This window comes from Corvus brachyrhynchos, unplaced genomic scaffold, assembly GCF_000691975.1.
Source record: "Corvus brachyrhynchos isolate BGI_N302 unplaced genomic scaffold, ASM69197v1 scaffold5, whole genome shotgun sequence".
In the NCBI taxonomy this organism is placed as follows: Eukaryota; Metazoa; Chordata; class Aves; order Passeriformes; family Corvidae; genus Corvus; species Corvus brachyrhynchos.
The window spans coordinates 1,898,803-1,920,448 of NW_008238321.1; the positions used below are offsets into that span (position 1 = coordinate 1,898,803).

The following is a 21,646-nucleotide window of genomic DNA, read 5'->3' on the forward strand; positions in this document are numbered from 1 at the left end:
GTAGGGAGCTGTGAAAGTACAGGTAAGTAATGCGAAAATGACACATCAGGAGCACTGAAGCTTAAAGACCAAGAATCCACCACACAGATAATTATCACTGTGGGCCCATTGCCTATGGAAGGATAGATATGCTTTAAAAGTTATGTAACAGATTTGTCTTTCCAGAGGCTGAAAACACTCTATTCTTTTTGCTGATGGATCTGCTTTCAAATTTCCCTTCTTTATGTACAGAAGATGTTGCCTTAGGGGTCAGAGCTGCTACCAACTAAAAGTAGATAATTTTCCCAGCCACTGTTCTGTGGCTTGAAAACCACTTCTGTCCCCTCTTGGTTTTCTGAATGTTGCAATCTGTTTTATCAGATCATGGTCCTGTTGCCTGAAATGACAGCTATGGTCCAGGAAAATAGAGAACGTGCAATTTTCTTAGCCATATGGTGTTTGTGCAAAAATAACAGTATTCTGGGGCTTTTCCAAAGCATGCAAAGTGTCTAAAACAGAGAATATTGTTGTAAACTATTTCTGTGGCTTTCAGGCTCTCTTCTGATCTGTGGGAGTAGGGTTCTGTACTGCATCCTTGTATTAGATTGTTTGTCTTTCCTTTGACATAATATTTTACTCTTCCTTTTCCATATTTAGCCAGTGTTAGAAATTCAGCAGAAGAATGAGGTAGTAACCTTGCTTATGTGTTGCAGCTCTTGGCTGTATGGAAGAAGAAGCGTGACTCTCTTGCTGTCCAGTAAGAGGCACATCTACTTGCATCATGGAGAATAATTTCAGAGGGTATGGTTTTCTTTTTGAAAAGAAATCCCACTTTTTGCAGCGTGAAGTTTAGGGTCTCTTTTCCTAGTTTGTGAATTTGGAGTAATTTGCATTTTGTGTGTGACAGCTTCTGTGGCCGTAAATTCTGCTGAGGAAATGGATGCATGTCCTAGCAAGGGCTGGACAGTCATGGAATTCTTTTATGGCACCAGCAAGGAGCTGACCTCACTAAGTGCCTTAGGGATAGCGTTGGGCACCTGCAGTGTCCAGGACACAGATCTGCCCTAGTGATGAACGTAACTTTTATAAAATGATAAAGCTGTGCTGTCCTGGCTGATGTGAGAAAGCACTGAAGTCACTCAACTAAAAGTACTGCCTTTAGTAAGTGAATGCTGTCAGCTTGAAGAAATGTGAACTTAGTTTTTCACAATTTAACAGTTCCCCTTTGTAATGCCTTCTGCCATTATTTCAGTGAACCTCTTTCAGTTTTTATGCAGGAAATAAAGTATTTGTGTAGATGAGTGCTTGTATTGTATCAAACTCCTCCTTTGGGCTCTGGCTGAAAGGCAGTGTACTATATAACTTCTGTGGCAAGGTGCAAGGCACTTTAAAGGCAATAAAGCTTCAGACTTAGTGACTTTCCCATTTAGATTTTGTGATTTTTCCTGAAATGCAACTTGGTGTTGGCAGGTAGTGTTTACCTTCTTGTGACTCTTGTAAAAGTCTTGGCAGTTTAAACACTAACATCTAGTTCTGGTGTTTCAGGGGGATGTACTGCAGCTTGCTGAAGAATTCATGTAAAAAGTCAGTATGTCTCAAATGCACTCCAGGTGACAGGATGAAGTGCCAAACTTACTGCTTTAGCTGTGTAGCTGTAATTCCGAGAGTAGAAAAAACTTCTAAACCTGTCTCCAGCTTTCCCTTATCTCAAACATTTTAAAATATTCCTTATTCCAGAAGGAATTTCCCTTGCTGTCTCCAAACAAAGTTCAGTTTTAATTTTACAAATGAATATACATTGCTTTGCAGCTGTTGTACCCATATATAATTCTGTTTTACTTAGGAATTTTTTAGCAATGTCCTCAAAATGCCTGAAGTTTGAAACCTGGTATAGTTCCAGTACCTTGAAAATTGGCTGGATAACAGAAAAAATTGCCCAAAGAAATTGGGCAATCCTTACCTGGCACGTGCTTGGGGCTAGTGTATTGGAATACACTAGTCCAATTTAACCCTGGCCTGCTTGGGATATGACAACGTGCCTTTTCTAAGGTGTGGGCAGCTGCTGGGAACCCACACGAGGGTGACTGTTCTGGGAGTGCATCCCTGAGATGTCTTCCCAAGCAGAAAGCTGTTCCTTTGCCTCAGGAGGGGACTGCTGTTGTGGGAGAAACCTGTGTGTGCTTCCTTTGGTTTATAGTGCTTTTGTATTCTGTGTTGACTCCCTTAGGGTGCTTTTTGCTGGGTCAGTGGAGAGGTTTGGATTCAGGTTGCCGTGTCAGAGTCTGTTCCCCACAGACCGTGCTGCTGTCCCAGCTGTATGGGCTGTGTTGGGGAGCATGGATGATCCTGGAGTCAGGATCAGCGCATCTCTCGCCCATTTCCTGTCATCTCTTCTGCCATCTGCACGTCACGAGCACCCGATTTCCTCTGCTGGAGTCTTTCAGCCTGCCCGCAGTGTCAGTGTGATGTGCTCTCCATTTCCACTGCTCTTCCCACACAGCTTCCCAGCCCTTGTGTTCATGGTGTCTCAGATCTGTTTTAAGAGCTCTTAGTCCTACCTGTGAGCTCTAAAAACAAATGCTTCTACCTGGAAGACCATTACTGCTCTGCAGGAGGCACGGCAGAACATCCGCTGTCCTGCTGGGTGAAGGAGCTGCTCGTGTGGAAAGGGAAGCTGGCAGGGGGACGGGGTGAGCTGAGGGAAGCAGTGGGAGAGGTGCTGCCCTGCCCATGGTGTCAGTGGACAGCTCAACCTGGAATACTGTGGGTGGAATGTTTACAGGAAATGTGTCAATGTGTTACCCAAGAGCGCGGATTGCCAGCACGAGGTTTTCTTTCTAGTTGTTTGTTGGGGTATTGGGTTTTATTCAGGGCTTTTTTTTTTTTTTTCCCCTCCCCTTGTAACTTTGGTTTCATCACTGGTTTCTCACAGAACAGAACAGTGGGTGTTACAGGAAAACACATAAATTAGTGATGATGTTTTCATGGTGTCCTATTTTTGATGTTTGGCTCAATTTTAAAGCATCCAGATTCCATCTGTAAGCCTTGCACTGGGCAAAGCACAGGGCAGGAAGTTCCTCATGGAAATTTCTTCCCCAGTGCTGGCTGATTTCATGCTGGGTTCATTGCCTGTGCTCTCAATGTTAAATCACCTCTTCCTCTTTCCTCCCTAGCAAATGAACAATCCTACAGATTTTTTTTTTCACAAGACATGTCACCTCTTGTCCTTCCAGGCCTCTTCCTTTCTGAATAAGGTAGGGCAAGAATACAGGCTTCAGAAGCCACTGAGGAAAACAGGAAAAAAAATCAGTTTGCAGGGAAAGGAAAGAATAATATCCCTCATTTGTATTTGTAACTCATCAGGCTCAATGTTGATTAAAGACTTTGAACATCACCACAGCATGCCAATTTTGGCTTCCTCTTTCAGTGAAAGATGAAGTTTGCAGAGGTTCTTGGCAGCATCTCTTGACAGCAAACACAACTGAAATAAACTCATATGTTTTTAATTGGTCTGGCAGTAATACAGAAAAGTGCTTAAGTGACATAAATATCATGAAGATTAAGTATTTTAAATAAACTTGATGCAGTAATATTTTCTGTTTGTATTATGTTTCCTCCCAGTTTGTCTGTCAGTCCTTCTCAAATAATGGGAACCAGCCATCTTGTTCTTCTCTGTTAACTCTCTTTCAACATCTGTCATGAATTACACATTTTTTGCAAGGTGCTTGCTTCATATTGATGTTGTGATGTTCACCAAAAAAAATTAGGGCACTGGGAGCAGGATGGAGGTAGTAAGTTTGTATTGAAGCATTTTTAACAGCTCTCACTGTATATATCTGATCATATAAATGATTGCCTTGGTGGGAATTAGAGAACATGACAGGTAGAAAAGCTGTTAGAAACCAAACCAAACTGCTCTGGACAGATTTCAGGCATGATGCTTCCTTCACAGCAACAGGCCAGAGGGTAATCCTTCCACAGGGTGCTGTGGGCAGGTTACAAGCTGTGACTTCTCCATCCTTAACAGCTGCATCACTTCAGGCAAAGCTGAGCACACTGACACTGATAGGCCCCCATGGCAGGTGTGAGGGGTGGGATTTACCTGTATGGACTGAGCTGCAGGTGTGAGGGATGGGATTTACCTATATGGACCAAGCTGCAGGTGTGAGGGATGGCCACGGGGTGCTGTGGGCAGGTCACAAGCTGTGACTTCTCCATCCTTAACAGCTGCATCACTTCAGGCAAAGCTGAGCACACTGACACTGATAGGCCCCCATGGCAGGTGTGAGGGGTGGGATTTACCTGTATGGACTGAGCTGCAGGTGTGAGGGATGGGATTTACCTATATGGACCAAGCTGCAGGTGTGAGGGATGGGATTTACCTGTATGGACTGAGCTGCAGGTGTGAGGGATGGGATTTACCTCTACATGGACTGAGCTGCAGGTGTGAGGGATGGGATTTACCCAGTATGGACTCAAGCTGCAGGTGTGAGGGATGGGATTTACCTGTATGGACTGAGCTGCAGGTGTGAGGGATGGGATTTACCTGTATGGACCGAGCTGCAGGTGTGAGGGGTGGGATTTACCTCTACATGGACCAAGCTGCAGGTGTGAGGGATGGGATTTACCTGTATGGACCGAGCTGCAGGTGTGAGGGGTGGGATTTACCCGTATGGACTGAGCTGCAGGTGTGAGGGATGGGATTTACCCAGTATGGACTGAGCTGCCATTCACTGTCGTGTTCTCCCCTCTCAGTTCCAGTATAAAGCAAGCCTTGTTTTTTGCTCCACAGCTATTGCTGCAATGCAGCTTCCTGGAGAGAGAAATAGGATTATACAATCAGAGTGTGCTGGTGGAGGTAGGAAAGCAGAGAATGAGCTGGGCTCAGATGAACTCCACATTCCTTGTTTGCAGGGCGGTTTTACCAGGTAATGGATATACAGGGGAGCAAATCTTCTTTTGTTCCGTGCTTTGGGCAGTGGGTGTTGGAAGGGGCTGCTGGAGCATGATGCTTCTGCCTTGGCTGTTGTGAAAAGCAGCTGAAGCAAAACATAGAAAGGGCTGGTTAGTGTTACAAGGGAAGGGAGTAGAGGCAAGTGGAGACAATGGCAAGCAGTACTAGGGGCTGGATTCATGTTATGGGGCCTTTGACTGGGGAGGACTTTACTGATTGCAGCAACAGTCTGTGCATTGCAGTAACTATGACTGACAAATCTTGTGCTTTTCTTCTTCCAATAATTAAATCCAAAATGCCAGTTCCTTTTAGCAGTAACTGGAGACTGCTTGCCTAATTTCTTACCAGTAACTTTTTTTCCCCTTCGCCAAGAAGGTGATTGGAAAACACGTCTTGTTAGTAACGTAGGCTGTAGGATTACTGCTGTTCATTTATTCATTAAAATTGGACCCTTACGTGATTGTGTATCAGTTTAGAGTTCGTTGTTTCACTTCTCTGTAGATTTTGGTGTAGTGGGACTTGGTTCAACCAAAATGGTAGGACTGACTATGGACATGGGTTCCATGGGTAGGTGATGTTTCAACAGGGAGTCAAGCGTGGTGGCTCCTCAGGGTGGACTTCTTGTTCCTCACACTGCATGAATGTTTCCTTTCACTGGTGTACCTGGTTTGCTCTGAGCCGAACTTGTGACTCCACTGGACACCAAGAAGGGTTTGGTGATTTTTCTTTGCCAAATTAGGAATCTCTCTGGTGTGGATTGGAGACTGAGTGATGGGAGCAGGTGACAGGAGAGCTAAAACAAAGTGGGGTTCTTCAGAAAAGAAGCTCAGAAGGTGCTACTACCCCACAAACCCAAGGTTGGTTGCATCATTTCAGAATGCAACACTTGCATAAAGCATCTTTTTTCCCCAGAAAATATGCAGAGAAAATTAGTTTCTGGAGTGATCTGATAAATGATAGGAAATGGCTCACAGCTTCACTTTTGTTGTTCCAAATGGAAAAGAGAGAGGAGAAAGGAACTGTTTGTTATATCTGGTCAAAATCCACACTCAGCCTTGCATAACTGATCCTCTGCTCTGTCTGGTGAGCAAGATTAGCAGGCTTGCAGCCACATTCCTCTCATCTTGCGAAACTCCAACCTCTGAATATCTTTTATGTACTGTCACTAGTTAATAGCGAAGAGGGAAAAGGGGCAGCTTAAGATGATACTGACACTCACAAAGCACGTGATGTATCTTCTATGAAGAATTACCTGATTACTGATAAATCCTGCAATTGCATCCATTTGGTGAAACCCTGATTTTATGAAGGAGAAGGGAAATTTGCTGTTGTCCTTTCTCTGAGCTTCTATGACAGTGCCCTCTTGAGAGAGAGAGGTTAAGTACCAGTGAGGGCAGAACTCAGAAGGGAACCACTTGCTGTTCCATTGTTGTGATGCTGCTTACTTTTATAAGCTACCCTTAGGAAGATAAACGTCTCACACAAAAAGTTTTTGTTAAATAAATAAGTTGTTTAACCTAACTGCTAGCTCATTATTCCATACTGATTGTACTCATCCTGGAGTAGTTATCCTGGGTTTGTTTTCCCATGTTTATGCAGCCTCTCTTAACATCACAGTTATAAAAGGCATCTGTCATCAGTTTCTTGGTTCCAGGATCCTCTTCTCTGACCCCAGTGAGTAAGCTGGACGTACTCAACTTGTATTAGAACTTCTATAAAGATTTTTCCAAATTTAGAAGTTTTCCTAAAACTGGTCAACACTTTTTAACTACCAAAATGTGGTGCATAAAATCTCCACATGGAGGTACCAGACTGAAGAGCAGAGCCCAGTTTCTTGTGTGGCTGTCAGTGTTACCATGAGAGTTGAGAGTGCAGTAGAGATGTACCTCGATGAGCCTTTACCAGTGACTTTAGCCATTAGCACACTTAGTAAGGTCCAATTTATCTCCTCAATTTGTATCCAGGTGTTTAGTACCTGTGTGAAATGCTGTGATGCAGCAGATTCATTAGTTTGGTTAAACAGGCAATATATAAGGAGTAAATAAGCACAGTTTATGCAGGAGCCTTGTGGATTTTTCCCTAGTGGGTAATTTTCAGGTTTTGATCACCAGAGAGTCTTCCAGTTCCCAATTTTTCTACCTTGCCTTTAACTTAGCAGAGTACTTTGGCTCATTCACAACTCTAGTTTTGTGAATGGGTGCAGTGAAGTAAAAGAGACTACTTGAGAAACATGTATCTTGCTGAATCAGATTGACACTAGTTTCTTTCTCCATCTGGAGCCCAAAAATAATGTTCTAAACATATCCGGGAATTTAGTAACAGAGTCTTTTTAACACTGTGTGCATATCTGTGTTTCCTGAACTGTTTTGAAAACTCCCCAACTGCTGTTCCTTTTTACCTGTTGCGTGAATAAACAGGAAATAATAGGACTTTAAATAGTAGAATTTCATGGTAATTGTGCTTAATTCCTCTGTTCCTTTCTCTCTGAATGTGAAGTTCTCTTGTTTAATGGGAATTAAAGCAGTTGGCATCTCAAGAACAGAGGGGGGGTGATCCTCCTGTCCCCGGGTCAGCGTGAGTTACAGTAGTTACTGATTAATGAGTAATGCAGGTGCAGTTCAGGTGTGCCCTGCACATGTGCAACCTCTGACTTTTTCAGGCTCAGTATCTGCCCACCAAATGAAATCCCTGCAGTTAGTGGTACTGATTGTGCTGAATTCCACTCTGTTCACGAGCCTTTTAACTTCTTTCACAAAAGAAAAACTGCCTGCCTCTGTATACGGAGTGTAAAGTTACTGGATGTGCTAGGCAAGGAAGCAGCCTTCTGGCCAGCCACAGGTTGGAAAGCTGCAGTGTGCTTGCTTTCCCACAAAGGTAAGCAATCCCAGTTGTCCTTTTATTTTGTTTTGCCCTTCATGGTAATCTTCTTTGACTAAATAAGATCTTTTTCCTACTGTCTGCAAATTGTTTGCTCAGATTTCTGTAATTAACTTGGGGTCAACATTTATATAGTCTTACTTTGTTTCCTTCCAACTGCATTGAAATACTTCTTAATATATTTTAAGGTGAACCTAGTGATTACTGCTCACAATACCTAAAAGTTGATATGACACTCCAGCTTGTGCTTTATTCCTTCTCCAAACACAACAAGCCCTTAAGAGAGGCGTTGGTTTCCCTCTTCATGCAGGTTTGGGGTCCTGAGACCCTGCTGCTGAGTCTTGTGGCAACTCTGTTTTTTGAAGGAGGACTAGGACTTGGTGCTTCTGGAGGAATTTGCCATCATTTGCAGTGAAATGCATTGATATCATAGTAAACCTTACAATATTTTCCATAAAAACAAAATATCTTTGATACTAACCATGTGCTTTTACTTGGTGTTGTGGCCTGGCCAGAATCTGATCCCCATTTTGCCTTGTATTATCATCTTGTATGTCAGAAGAATGTTTGTAGCATTGATACAGAGAAATACATTAACAGTTGGTTCTACTGAAGCTGGAGATTACTTTTCAACAGTGAAGGATTGTGTAATGAGTGAGTCTTCCTTTGACAACTGCAAATCAGAGCGGAACGTGAACTTACTGCAGGTGGTTGGCCACATCCTTTCCAATGACACACTGTTCAAATAGGTTTCATTACCACCGTTCTCTTCATTAAATCAAATGCAAGTCCATGGGGTTTTTGTTACAGCTCCCACTTTTGTGAACTGCACATTTTTAATACATATTAAATAAAGTTTTAGTAGTTATAGTTGCTTCAAATCACTGACATGGGACTTCTAAGTTTTTTGTCCTGCAACAGGATTTATATGGTCATTGTCATCCTCTTTGTGCATCCAACCTGCCAGGCAGGGTCATTGTGGGTATGGAGGGATGAAAGCAGCCATACAGAACAACAAGAATGTAGGCTCTACCCAGGAAGTGGTAGTTTGGTATTAATCAGCCATTTGATGCAAGGGTTAAAGCAAAAAAAATCCACGATAAATAAAAGTCCACAATGGAATTATTGTCTCTCTGCAGGATGGGTTTCCAAGCAGTTTGACACAACGTGACTCAGCACGATGGGGCACGGTGCTGACTGGAGTCTCTAGATGATGTTGCCATATAACTTGGCAGCACGAAGTACTTTTTGTCCAGCATGATTTTGTTTAATGAGTTTAGCCTCACATTATCCAAGGCAACACGCAGCAGAGGCACAAGAACCTCAGTCTTCCTTAGGACCTGTAATCCTGATTATTCACTGAATAAGTGTAGTAATGAATCACTGACACAAGGAATTGCTCTTGAATTCAGTGTTTTGTACAGGGCGAGTGTAAGCACCTACAGCTTTTCTCAGTCCTTCCCCCTCTGCTTTGTCATGTGTCCCTGCATTAACCATCTGTCTGAATAGTATTATGGCACTTTCTGTGGTAGATTATCTGGTTAACAGGTTCAGTTTAAAGCCAGCAGTTTGTTCTAATGACTGGTAAACAGGACAGGCCAGCTTAAATGTGTTGTTTACAGTCTGTGTATGTAATTAATAACAGATTTTAAATTATGAAGAAGGTGGGGGATCAGTTTTGGTTCTTATTTTGGATCAAATCAACTGCTTGTTGTGGGATCTGTCTTACAAATAGCTGCAGTCTGGGCTCCTTTCTTGGCAGCTGCTCACAGTACTCACGTGAGATCCCAGGCTACAGTCTCCAGCAAAGGGAGAAGGGAACCAGAACAGGATTAACCACATCTGATTCACTTCCTTGTTGGTATTAGTGGCATTTTGATTGGCAGTTTGTCTGGATGCTGATCAATTGTCCATTTTGGGTAGAAAAGTTCTGGAAAACAGCATGGTGGCTTTAAAACTTGTACTCCTGCAACGGGTGTAAATGGGTTGTGTGGATGCTGGTGTGGCATCTGTTGGTGTGTAAATGACCTGGTAGTGTTACAATGGACACACTGCAGAGTGTACCTAGTCTGCCTGAATGACTTTGTCCCTCGTTGTTCCCGTGTTAGCACAGTGATCATCACACCACCCTCCCCAGCCGAACCAACACTGCTGCTGTGGCTGCTCTGAGTGAAGGGGAAGAAGGAAGTGTGGTGCTGCAGGAGCAGCACAAACTGGAGTGACGTTTGCCAGGAGCCTTATCTGCTTCCTGTAAGCATTGCATCTTCCGTCTTTGTCCCTTGCTGCTGATATCTGTCCTTGCCTCTGTCTGCCTTGGGCCCTTCCTTGCACCCGACTCTGCTCGTGCTGAAGCAGCAGCACAAGTCTGGGGCTGGCTCTGGCTGCTCCCTCATCTCCCCCCTTGCAGACAGGGTGCAGCGCCTCAGTCCAAACCCTCTCCTTAGGAAGCATCCTGCCCAAGTGTTGCATCCCACAGCTGGAGCCTGCAGAGCCTGAAGCGGGACCCCCAGCTCAGCTCTCACACCTGGCGCCCTGCTGCACTGCAGCCCTGCCTGTTGGGGAGCACAGGCTCCCCCTCCTCTGCTCGTTTTAATGCCCTGATTACTGAAGTGGGTAAGTCACCACCTCGCTTGTAATAATTACAGATTTCCTCTGTGATTTTTCACTAGTCGGTTGCCACAGCAACCGTGCAGTGGCTCGGCCGAAATGCTGTCACAGGGATTTAAATCTGAAGCGGCTTAGCCTCTCTCTGCGTTCTGGCGCATCTTCCCTCTTGCCCCCCGGTACCATGGCAACCTGGCGATGGCAGCCCAGCCGTGGCCATGGCACCCTGTGCTGCTTTTCCCTGCATCCCTGTGTCTGAAGGGACGCTGCTGGTGTTTTGTGGGTATCCACATCTCCCCCATTCCCGTCAGGAGCAGTGTGCAGCGGGAGGTGTGGCTGGGATGCATGCTGGCTGTCGTGATGCCTGCGCACCACCTGAAGGGAATGAACCAAACCAAGGTTATTCTGTGACAGTCCTGTGCCTGGGTGTCACCTTGAGGATATTTGCAAACCAGAGTAAAAATACGGGGTTTAGAGACAAAACCTGTTCTTCAACTTCCGCAGTTGTTGAAAACTAAGGAGCCATTTCAAACCTTAACGCAGTCTGGCTCTGCATCTCGGAATTTGTTTCCAGAGAGCTGCCGAGGAGGCTTTTGGATGAACTCGGACGCCCACATTCCAGAGCCAGATGCTCTCGGGGTTGAGGCGAGTCGGGTGTTCCTCTCTGCTGGCTTTGGCTGAGCGCGGGCTGTAGCTGCCAGGAGCTGGTTCCATTAACCTTCATTAACTGGGGCATCCCCCCAGCTGAGCTGCGGGGCTGCAGCTCAGGGCTTCCTCTGGGTGATGCCTGTCCCCGCTGCGCGGCTGCTGGAAGGAGCTGGCAGCAATGGCATTCCTCACCAGCGCAGCCGGCAGCAGCCTGCGCTGAAGACAAGCAGGGAGTGAAGCGGGGAGCAGCACTTCCAACCCAGGAGCTGGCTGTGGGCAGTTTGGGAGCAGCACTTCCAACGGGAGAGCTGGCTGCGTGCTGGAGTTTGCATCCGAGTCCTGTAAGTGCCTTTGCCGTGTGCCCGCGGGCAGTGGGGTGGGCTCAGGGTCCGGCCACGCTGTGTCCAGAGGGGAATGTGGGAATTTGTGTTTGAGCAGGTGTGTGTGTGTTGTTACGGTGTCCCTGCCATGGATACGCAGGGATCCTGCTCCTGGTTTGTTTTCTGGACCCCGCATGGCTCTGCTTTTCCATGTCCTCAGCTGGAGTGGGGGTCACCTTGAGAAAGCAGAGCTCTCGCCCTGGCTTAAGACATTTCCCTTGGTTTGGTGCAGGCTGTCTCCAAGTGAGCTGTTTTATGCCTTAGGACACAGAAAAATAAATTGTGCTTTTATTTTATGCTATTTATCTATTCTCCTGATCTCTGAGGAGGCAGCAGTAAGATGCTAGGAATAAAATCTTACAAGGAATATAACTGAATTTCCTTGGAAATGCCACTTGAAAGTATTACTTTGAAGGCAATACTTTAATTTTTTCAAAACTACAAAATGCTTGTGGAGCAACTAATCTGAAAAGCATGGCTGTGCCATAATTTGTTTAATCCATTGTGAGCTGGGCTGTTTTGGTCTGGGAAATATATGGAAATGAACAGGAATGGTTTCGATATGTTGTTGCCATCTGCATTTAAAATAATGGATTTAAAACATGCAGGCTTGAAGAGATGTTTTTATATGTACCTCACTGGTGAAGTTCACTGAAATATCAAAGTGCAGGTTTTTTCAGGGGGAACTACTAAAAAAATTTAGAATTTTTCAGCTAATATAAGTTTAGTTGTGCTTGTTTTTAATCAGCATTTATGTATCATTATGCCATTTATGTAGTTATTGTTGGCTTTGCATCTGGAACTTGCCCAATTTCTAGCAGATGCTTTTTCAATCCCATTTTTTCTTTTCCTGAGACAATGTACTTCTTTCACAGGGAAGGTATAGGCACATATCATCCCACTTTAGCTGTGCCAATAGTTCTTGGATCAAAAATGAGCTGCTCAAAAGTTTAGTGGGTCAACTGAATCCTAGTGTGCCATAATCACAACATTCCTACCTGTTCTTATTTATTGGTTTAGGAACCGGGAGTCCTTCCTTGGCCCAGTAGTTTTTGAAGAGAGGGTGAACAGAGACAAGGGCAGAAATATTTTATTTTAAGAAAAAAGAAAATCATATGTTCATATCCAGCCACCAAACCCTGCTTAGACGGCACTTGAGAAGGAGAACCTGGACATGAGTGTAGTGTCACTTTTGACTGTAAATGAGTTTTAAAACTTGATGGAAGGACTGAACCTGTTCTGCCTTTACTGCTGGTTCAGCCCTGACCGGAGTGCAGGTCCCATGAAGGAGGTAGGGATTGTCATGTCCTCATGGGTACTGGACAGTACTTCCAAGCTGTAGGTGTGAGGTTTTCATCTTGTGCAGTGAAGCTTGGTTTGTGCTTTTGCTGCAGTGCTCACAACAGACAGACTTGAATGCCAGCTGCATGTGGAGGGAGAGAAGGGAGCTGTGCAAAAAACCAGTTTATTATGCTTTTGTGTGCAGTATTTACTGTTTTGTCAAGACATGAAGGACAAAACCAGTCTCTCCATTTCTATTCTCCTGAAGACTTGTGGGACTGTCCAACGCTGTTGGTGTCAAAAAATAAATAGGCAACCCTGAATAACCAACACTTGAGCTTTACTTGTAACTATGACAACTGTGTCCTTGACAACTTAAGTACAATCATGGAGTTTTCAATTACATACTGTTCTACACAAAGCCATTAAGATTATTAGAGGCATAAACAGCCTGTCAGCTTTTGTGGTTTTTGGCAAAATCCATTTAGGTGGTAGATAGACGTTTCCACTTGCAGGTCAGTGTTCTGTTGCTGGTGTTCCTGGTAGGAAGTGCCTTGGTGAGCTCTGCAGGCACAGGCTTGCCAGGCCTTGGGGAGAGCCACACTTTGCTCTTTCTCAGCTGCTGCCCATGAAATTGGGCCACATAAGTGTTGAGCTTCAAAGTGCTCAGGGGTCTCTTTTGGCTGGGTCCTGCAGACCCATCACACCTCTTTCAGGGTGTCAGTCTCTGTCCTGATCCTGCTGTGTGGGGTGCCTGGAACCACCATCACTTCTGGAGTACGAGGCTGTGGCCTTTGGTTGACCAAGGGATGAGCAGCTTCTTGTTCTTTGCTGTGCCCTCTCATGAAGATGCTGCCAGGTACTGTTCTTCTTGAAGTTGAGGCTTCCAGCTCTGTTTTGTGCTGGGTTTGTATAGACACGTGATGAAAAAATCTAATGCCAGGCTTTTATGAACACTAGATGTAAATCTTCTTTCAACTTCCTCTTAACAGGACTTTTCTATTCAATTCTATTCTATTTCATTTGAGATAACTTTAGCCTAGCTATGACTGAATTTCTAAGTTCTTGGTGTTACTCTTACAGACTTCTCCAAATGCTGCTGTAAGCTAATTCAAATTTGTTTCAGAACTATACTTTGGGATAAAACCCCTGTTGAAGTAAAAGGACCTGTTGTATTTCATTGTGTGCGCTCAGGCTTTCATAATTCCATAGTCTATACTGAACTCTTAACTCTGCTCCTGGGACCAAGTGAACTGCAGCTACGTACATCAACATGCTGCCAGGCCTCTTTATTTACATTGTTGTTTACTACATTTATGTGGCTAAAGCAGCAAGTCAGGATTTCTAGCATCAGCCCGTGCTCTGTCAATAACTGGTGAATTCATTCAGTTGCTTTGCTTTGATCTGCTGGGTGTGGACATTCCCTGTCTCCCCAAAGGAGGGTGGGGCTGTGCATTTTCAAACAGCTAGTGCTGCGTTCATTGGATCTTTTTATGCAGATACCATGATGACATTACATTACCTGATTCTTCCTCAAATGCAGACTAAGGAAGGACATGATTATGTTTAACGGATGACAGCCTTGACTGTCTTCTACCTTGCCCATACTTACGTTTCTTTGTGAAATTGTGGGGCTATTCCAGACTCTGGGATCTCCTTGAGCTGTTTACAGGAGTAAAATACCTGAGCTAAATCACTGATATCGTTAAAGATGCTTGTTCATGAACACTACAAGCCAGGAGACTTGTGCCCCATTAACAACTCCAAGATGGACCTGGGTCCTGCCTGACTTTTCAGCATTGTCCTTTTTAGTGTCAGGAACCACAGCTGACTTGGCTTCCCAGTTTGCAGTTCCTTCACTGTTAAAAGGCAGATGCAGAAAGAGCAGTGTCAAAGCACACTGAGCTGTAAAATAAAGAGCCTTTTTGCCTCTTGGAGGGACTCCCTCCTTGCATCCTGTCTGTGCCAGCTCACCTGAGGGATGCCCGGGCAGGCTGGCTGTGGGAAGGGAGGGTTGGCATTCAGGCACAATGCTGGTGCTGCCTGGGCTCCTAGAGAGCAGCAGGGCTGCTGCAGCCTCTGCACCCACCAGCAGCCCCTGTGCAGCTCACAGTGTGAGTGAGCCTTGGGCTGGGTTCACCTGCACACGGATCCAAGCAACAGGACTAAGAGATAGTCAGAGATGCTTTAAATTTCACAACAATTAGCACTTAGCATGACTATACCCTTGCTGTGCAGCCTGGAAAAGTCAAGCAAAGGAAACCAGTAAAAAAAGGAATGCATTTGCCTTTAGGTCCCTGCTCCCCAGCTCCCCAAATCCACTTTTTGGAAGCCTTGTGAAGTAATTGACCAGTGCAGCTTGTGCTGCTGTTTCTAAACCATGTAATTGTTCCTGGTTAAATGGGTTTGGAGCAGCTGAGGGACAGATGAATGTACCCCCATGAATTTCAAACAGGTTTCTGTGTCTTTGTCAGAGTTGCAAGAAGGAGACGCAGATTTGCAGAGCTGACTTCTCCTCCCAAACCTGCAGAGCTGGCTTCTCCTCCCACCCCACTGGGTATCAGTTTTGCCTTTACCTTTGCACCTCCCCAGAGGATGTTTTCCAGGGCAGGTTCTGTGAGCTGCAGTCTGGCACACAGATGTCATGCTGCATTAGCTTCTCTGCTAGGGAGTGAGATTGGTGCACGAACTCCCAATTTGTCTATTTTCACTCTTATATCTAGATTGAGCCCCCTCTTTTCAAATTTTCTCCAGGGTTTCCCCCCCCCAAAAAAACACAATCATGTTTGCTCATGGAAACAATGCTTCTTTCTATGTTCACAGTAGGCTGCTGCTGCTGAGTGACTGTTGTCCCTAGTAACTAGTTTTATCTGTCAGAAGTAATCACTTGGTACAGAAATTTAGCAGCTGCTGTTTAAAAAAAATACATCCAGTTTCACAGCATGCATTTTAAAAATGCACATTATGTTTTTCATGTGCTTGATAAATTGGACTGAGCTTCCTCTTTGAAAATAGTTTTTCTTACTAGAAGAATGTGGCTGTGGCTTAAACATATGCAGTGGCAAACACACTTTATGTAATGAGAAATTACAGACAAAATTATGCAAATGTATTTGGAAAATTAAAGTACTGAGCATTCACTTCAGAATAGCAGTTGTGTAGAGTCATCTGCACCTATGGCCTCCTCCAGCTCAGTTGCCAGGAGAGGAAAAATGTGTGGGGTAGACTTATGAATCTTTTTCTGGAAGGGTGTCACATCTTCATGCTCTGCTGGTCCTTCCCATCTCCTTTCCTGTCAGGTGTCTGAAATTGGTGGCTGTGTTTTGCCTGGATTTAGGGAATTTGTGTGTCCGCAGTGGCTCCGGAGCAGCAGCGGTGATGGAGCGTGGCATCGCTGCGGCTCTGACATGTGCAGCAGAGCTGATTTCTGCTGGCTTGCAAACTCTGCTGCTGCTGCTGCTTGCAGTGCTGGAACAGGCTGGGCCAGTGGGAATCGATCAGGAGATGAGTTATGGAGGCAAAATTCAATTGGTTATTGTGATAACCAAATAATGCTTGCTTAGACTAAGATACCAATCACATCAGCTGATCTCCTGTGAGAGCCTGTGTGCATAATGGAGATGGAAAAGATGTTGGATTTAGTTATACTCACATGTGATATTACATGATTTATTCTGACTCTGGACTAGAAAATGGTAAAACTTTTTATATAAGAGCTGTCAAGGAAAATTAGGACTAAGCTACTTTATTTTTAAACCTCATGCAGTAATTTTTTTTCTACGAGTAGTTCAGAAAGCCAATATCATTTCCAATTATTTTTTTCGGCCTCTAATGAATGCTGTAGTTTAGCTATTAAAGGACTCAAGATAAACAGTAAGTATAAGAGAAAAATAAGTAACATTCTGGGAGCAGACATAGGCATGGCTCCCCTAGGGAGGGAAGAAGAAGGGAAACCTGGACAGTGGTGGGCACAGCTGTGGAGTGTGACTGGAAGGTGTTTTTGATTTGTATGTGAAGAGGCATCTCATCCTTGTGGAGAAGGAAAGTTGGACAGCTGGCAGCAAAACCCCCATGGGAGATGACTGAAGGGCATGAGACTAGGGAGTGAACCTTGGTGGGTTGTTACGTACGTTTGCACTGCTCCTTTTGTGAGTTCCTGCAAAGCTGTGTTACCTTTTAACAGCCTCTTAAAAAGTGATACTTTGCAGAGCAAACTTATGGAGGGAATTGGAGATTGGAGAAGTGTAGACCAGATAACCAGCTCTGAGCAGAGGACATCAGTCGAGGTGCTGGGCATTTTCTCACTGACTTTCACTGGCATTTGGTTTTTGCTAGAGGGTAGTCATGAGATAAGAAATCCATGGTGTTGGGATATTTCTTCACACATTGATTATGCAAAAGTTAGCACAGCTAAAGAAGAAGTCGAGAGAGAAAACATAATGAATGAATTAAACTGATCTTGTCTTATAAGTGAAGTTACTCTTTTCTGAAACAAAATAAACTAGTTCCCTCAGCACTTATGACCCAAAGCCTTAGGAAGCTAATCTTGCTCCTCCAGCGTGTGCACAAGTGTTGTGCAGGTGTTTGCTCACATTGGCACATTGCAGAGTACCTTGAATTTTAACTTGAACTCAGAGCAAACTAAGTGAAACCAAGTGCTACTGTCTGGAAAGGCACAGGGAATTTGCTTTGTTCCTGAGTCTTAATAGGTCTATGAATTTATAAATCTCCGTAGGCAAGAGGTTTTTTGTTTTCCTTTATATATTTTGAAAAAGCTCAAGTGTGAAGGAGAACAAATAGTATTTTGCATAAAGACAATAAAGAAACTAAATTTCTCATATTTTAGTTCTGGGTAAGAGATACTTGCTATCATGGTAGCAATAGTTCAGCTACTTCCCTGCATCTGGTCACAAACATCTGCTGGCATGTTTTATTGATGGCATAAGACTGATGGAAGCTGTAAACTGTGATCTCTTTCTGCTGGAAGATCATGTCTACTATTGTTAAATAAAATTTTTCCAGGTTTATGGATAATGACATTTTGCTTGGGCTGCAAGCCTCGGTCCACTGCTGCCCAGTGGTCTGCATCCAGCAAGGTTCAAATGCCAGGCAAAGGGCTCCAGTGTCCTGCACAGAACACAGGGGGCCATGCTGATAAGTGTGAAGTTTGAATTTAACCTGTGTCCTGGATAATAATTCAATGATCTGTTTTATCTATTCCTGACTTCCAGCCAGGCTTTCTGCACAAGTGATCCAGAGTGAAAAGGGAGTCGTGTTATTTTCATACTACTTGACTTTCCAAGGTCAATTATATGTAACCACCTGAGGCAGAACTGCAGAATGGCTGAGTCTGGGAGGGAGCTGAGGGTGTCTGGTCCAGCCCTCTGCTCAAGCAGTGACACCTAAAGCAGTCTGCTCTGGACTGTTTGGGTTGTGGATATCTCCAGGCATGGTGATTCCATGCCCTCTCTGGGCAACCTGCCTGGGGTTTTCCTGTGTTTAGATGGAGCTCAGAGTATTTTAGTTTGTGCCCATGGCCTCTTATCCCATCACTGGACACCTCTGAGAAGCCCCTGGCCCCTTCTTTACTCGCTCCCATCAAGTATTCATTACACATTGATGGGATGCAACCTGAGCCTTCTTCAGGCTGGACAATCTCAGCTCTCACATTCTCTCTTCACAGGGTTATGATTAATGGGTATAAACTGGTTTTTCAGGAGATTGATTTTCTTTTATTTCCTAATGCTTGTCCTGCTGTCTTTTATATTAGATGAGGTTTTTCTTATAAACTTAGGTCAAATAAAAAACATCAGCTTTGGCTTGAGAGACTGACTGGAAACAATTTTTTTAAAGTTCAATACAGTCTACATATATAGAGAAAGTAGAGAGGGAGAGCAAGGGAAAATAGGTGCTGACCTTTACCCCCTGGCCCTGCAGAAGCTGGGACATACAGCTTTAGCCAGAAGTATTTTGCCTTAGTAAGACCAAGCCAAGAATCAGATATGGGGCTCAGTCCTGAGACTGCTCTGAGCATCAGCATTAATCCATCAAACCATGCTCTTGGTGTCTTTGGATGGAAATTAGTGAAAGGGGGAGTTGAAATGAGCAGCACAGTAATAGTCGCTGCATCTCTAGGGACATAAATAAGTGTTTGCATTTTTTTTTTTTCCAGAACATCAACCAGAAAGAAATCTCTCAAGATTGAGTCTTTTTCAGTGAAGAAAAGATAAAATGGCTTCAATGCTGCTTAGTCGACAGCTGACCTGTTGCCTGCAGCAAAACTCCAGATTGCTGGTATTTGGTGAGTATTTCCTTGTATTTTCCTGCTTTGTATTTGGTGAGTGTTAACTTTACATTGGTGAACAGAATTCCAGTTTGAACATCACTGGGGTTTGTCCCATGGTATTGAGTCTTTCAAAACTTGAGGAATATGATGTTCTGCATTTTAGATAATGATGCAGTTGTAGTCCAAAGTGTATCTGGTTGATTTTTGCTCATTCTGCAAACAAGAACGTATAAAGTTAATAATTTGCCCTTTAAACATGCTTACTTGAAGTAAAGCTCTTCAGCCATTGGAACTCTGGTTTACCCTCTGGCACTACACGGTGCAGAGATGAGACAATCATCCATCAAAATGAGCTGGGCTTTCTCTTTGTGCTGTGTAGCACAACCTTGCATGTCTCCTCTTGTGAAGAGGTTTTGTGTGACTGGCATGAAGAGGTGGCCCTCACTGGGGTTGTGTGTTTCTGCCTCAAATGAGCTCTAGTGTGAAATAAAACCCTGCCACACGGCACCAAATTGCTTTCTCCTAAGTGAATGGCAAGTTTTTCTTGGCTCTGGCTTGCAATTTAGCATGTGTATGGGTATATTAAACCTGCAGTCTCTCTGAAATAGATATAAAAATTAAATTCCTGTTGGCTGTGTTGGACAAAATGGTGTCTAGTCTTAAGATCATCCATTCCATGTACTGTTACAGTGAATACAGTATGGCTGAATGGCTTTTCTTGTGACTGAGTAAATCTTAGTGTTTCTCCTGTCCTTCCACCCTCCCTCTGCAATGCCACTGTGCTCTGCCACTGCCAGGATAAACCAAGCACACCCTTCCATTTGCTCAGAAACTTAAACATCATTGATTTCCTTTTAAATAATACACTTTGGGGAGCAACTGACCTTTGACTAAGGAACACCAAGTCTGGTCTTATAACCATTAGAAAATATTAGGTCAGTGTTTCAGTGCAGGATGCGCTTCTATTTATGGGAGTGACGCACTGATTATCCACCCTGGGCAGGAGCAGGGATCGTTTGGTCGATCGTGGGCAATGGAAAGTGCTTGCAGCAAGCAGGCCTCGTTAGCTCCTGGTCCTTTGAGCTAATCTGTCACCTCAGCACCACGTAATGCTCCCTGTCCCTCCCAGTGTCTTGCACAGCTCTGTGCTGCTTCCCTAGCACAGAGGTACGGAAGGGCAGTGGAGGGCAGATGCACAAACTCCTCTTCCTTTCTTGCTGTCAGTGAGGGAGTCTAGATCCTCCTAAGAAAGGAAAGCAGCTCTGGACTCCATTAATCCATCCTTGCTTCCAGAAAACTTCCAAGCCTGCTAAAATTCTGAAGCAAATAATAGAGGGTCTTGGCTGCAGGTTGTATAAGAGACCTGTGGCCTTTGGGTCTGAATGCTTTGTGTGAGTGAGCAGAGATCAGGAAAGATGGAGCAAGAGGAGAGCCCCTCACCAGAGGACCTGTGTCCTGTGATATTGCTGGCTTGCAGAATAGGCAGGAAGCTCTGCTATTGCCAAAGCTGGAGCTTCAGGCCATTTTCCTGAGCCTCAGCTCAGGCTGCAGTGCTGCTGGACTCTGTTGCTTTTAGGGAGGCGCTGAGAGTGATGTCCAGGAGCTCTCTGCTCCAGAGTGCTCGCCTCCAAGGTATTTCAGAGCACTCAAGTTCAGAGCTTTACAGACTAAAAAAGGGACTTGTACATTACTCCCACAGAAATCCTGCGGTGCCATTTGGGCTGATACTTTTGGGGTTTTTTTTTAGATAATGAAATTACAGGGTTTCGAAGGGGGGATGGAGGTGGAGAGGGGGGAATAGTTTGCCTCTTGGTAGGTCTTTGTGTCTGTAGGCTGTCATGTTTCAGTTGTATGTGCATGAAGCAAATCATTCTGTTCATCTTGAATCTATGATAAATTTATTTACACAGAGGCTTTTTCATCCTTGACTATTTCTCTAGTTGGAAAATTCTTGTTACCTAACCATTGCATACTCTTCTCATTACTCACACAATACTAACCCCTGGCAAGCCAACTAGAAAGGGAAAATGGAAATCATTTAAGTTGATCAAAATGCAAAAGCTAAGCAAAACACATGAAAGTAATATGCAACTTAAATCTTACCTGAAAATGTGAAGCCTATAAGTACCATGCCTTCCTTGAAAATAAGCCCTTAATCAGAGATGCTTTTGTTTTCCTTCTCTGTTTGATCTGCTCGATAGTTTGCCCTCAAAGATAAAGTTCACTAGAACTGGAAGGGTGGCAGAATGACAATAGAGTTAGTAACTAACCTAATCTTTCTTTTACAAAGCCTCCTGCATTGTGCTGTCCATGGGTATCATCCAGGCAGGGCCAGGAGAGGCGGCTGATTGTGGAGAAATGAGGATGTATCTTGATGTGACATCTTACCTGAATTGAGTTCTGTTGTTCCTGTCAGCCTGGTGTGCTGCAAGTTGATCACAACTGGTAGTGTTCATGTAAATGTTTATTCCCCTTGTGCCAGCTCTGGTTTTATCAGCTGGCCACTGCAGCAGGAAAGCTGTTCTGGCTCCATGCTTCGGAGGCAGATGAGGATGCAGTTGGTTGTTGGCTGGTAGGGCAGTACCACAGCTATGAGGACAGGCTGGCACTCCAGAGCTGCAGTTCAGTTTCCTGCTG

At 44.3% G+C, this 21,646-nt stretch overlaps 1 protein-coding gene and 1 long non-coding RNA gene across 6 annotated transcripts in view; one reads left to right on the top strand and one right to left on the bottom strand.

The window, feature by feature from the left end:
- Window positions 1-19: 19 nt before the first annotated feature.
- The window catches only part of ABAT (4-aminobutyrate aminotransferase), a 47,520-nt gene continuing 25,893 nt past the window's right edge, over window positions 20-21,646 (top strand). The window contains exons 1-2 of one of the 4 annotated variants that reach the window (XM_017733927.1): window positions 20-780; window positions 18,896-19,024. In XM_017733927.1, the coding sequence (XP_017589416.1) occupies window positions 18,955-19,024 (70 nt within the window). In that variant the 5' untranslated portion in view covers window positions 20-780; window positions 18,896-18,954. Of the gene's footprint in view, window positions 781-4,821; window positions 4,908-4,944; window positions 7,808-10,518; window positions 11,404-18,895; window positions 19,025-21,646 lie in introns of those variants that run through there. The other 3 variants (XM_008633376.2, XM_017733926.1, XM_017733925.1) reach the window with 3 other exon arrangements.
- LOC108446674 lies at window positions 3,265-4,710 on the bottom strand. Of its 2 annotated transcripts, none has more exons than XR_001861951.1 (3): window positions 4,648-4,710; window positions 4,566-4,607; window positions 3,265-4,121 (listed from the first exon to the last, which is right to left on the bottom strand). It is a non-coding gene; the product is annotated as an uncharacterized LOC108446674 (long non-coding RNA). The 2 variants fall into 2 exon arrangements; XR_001861950.1 differs by having other exon boundaries at window positions 4,526-4,607.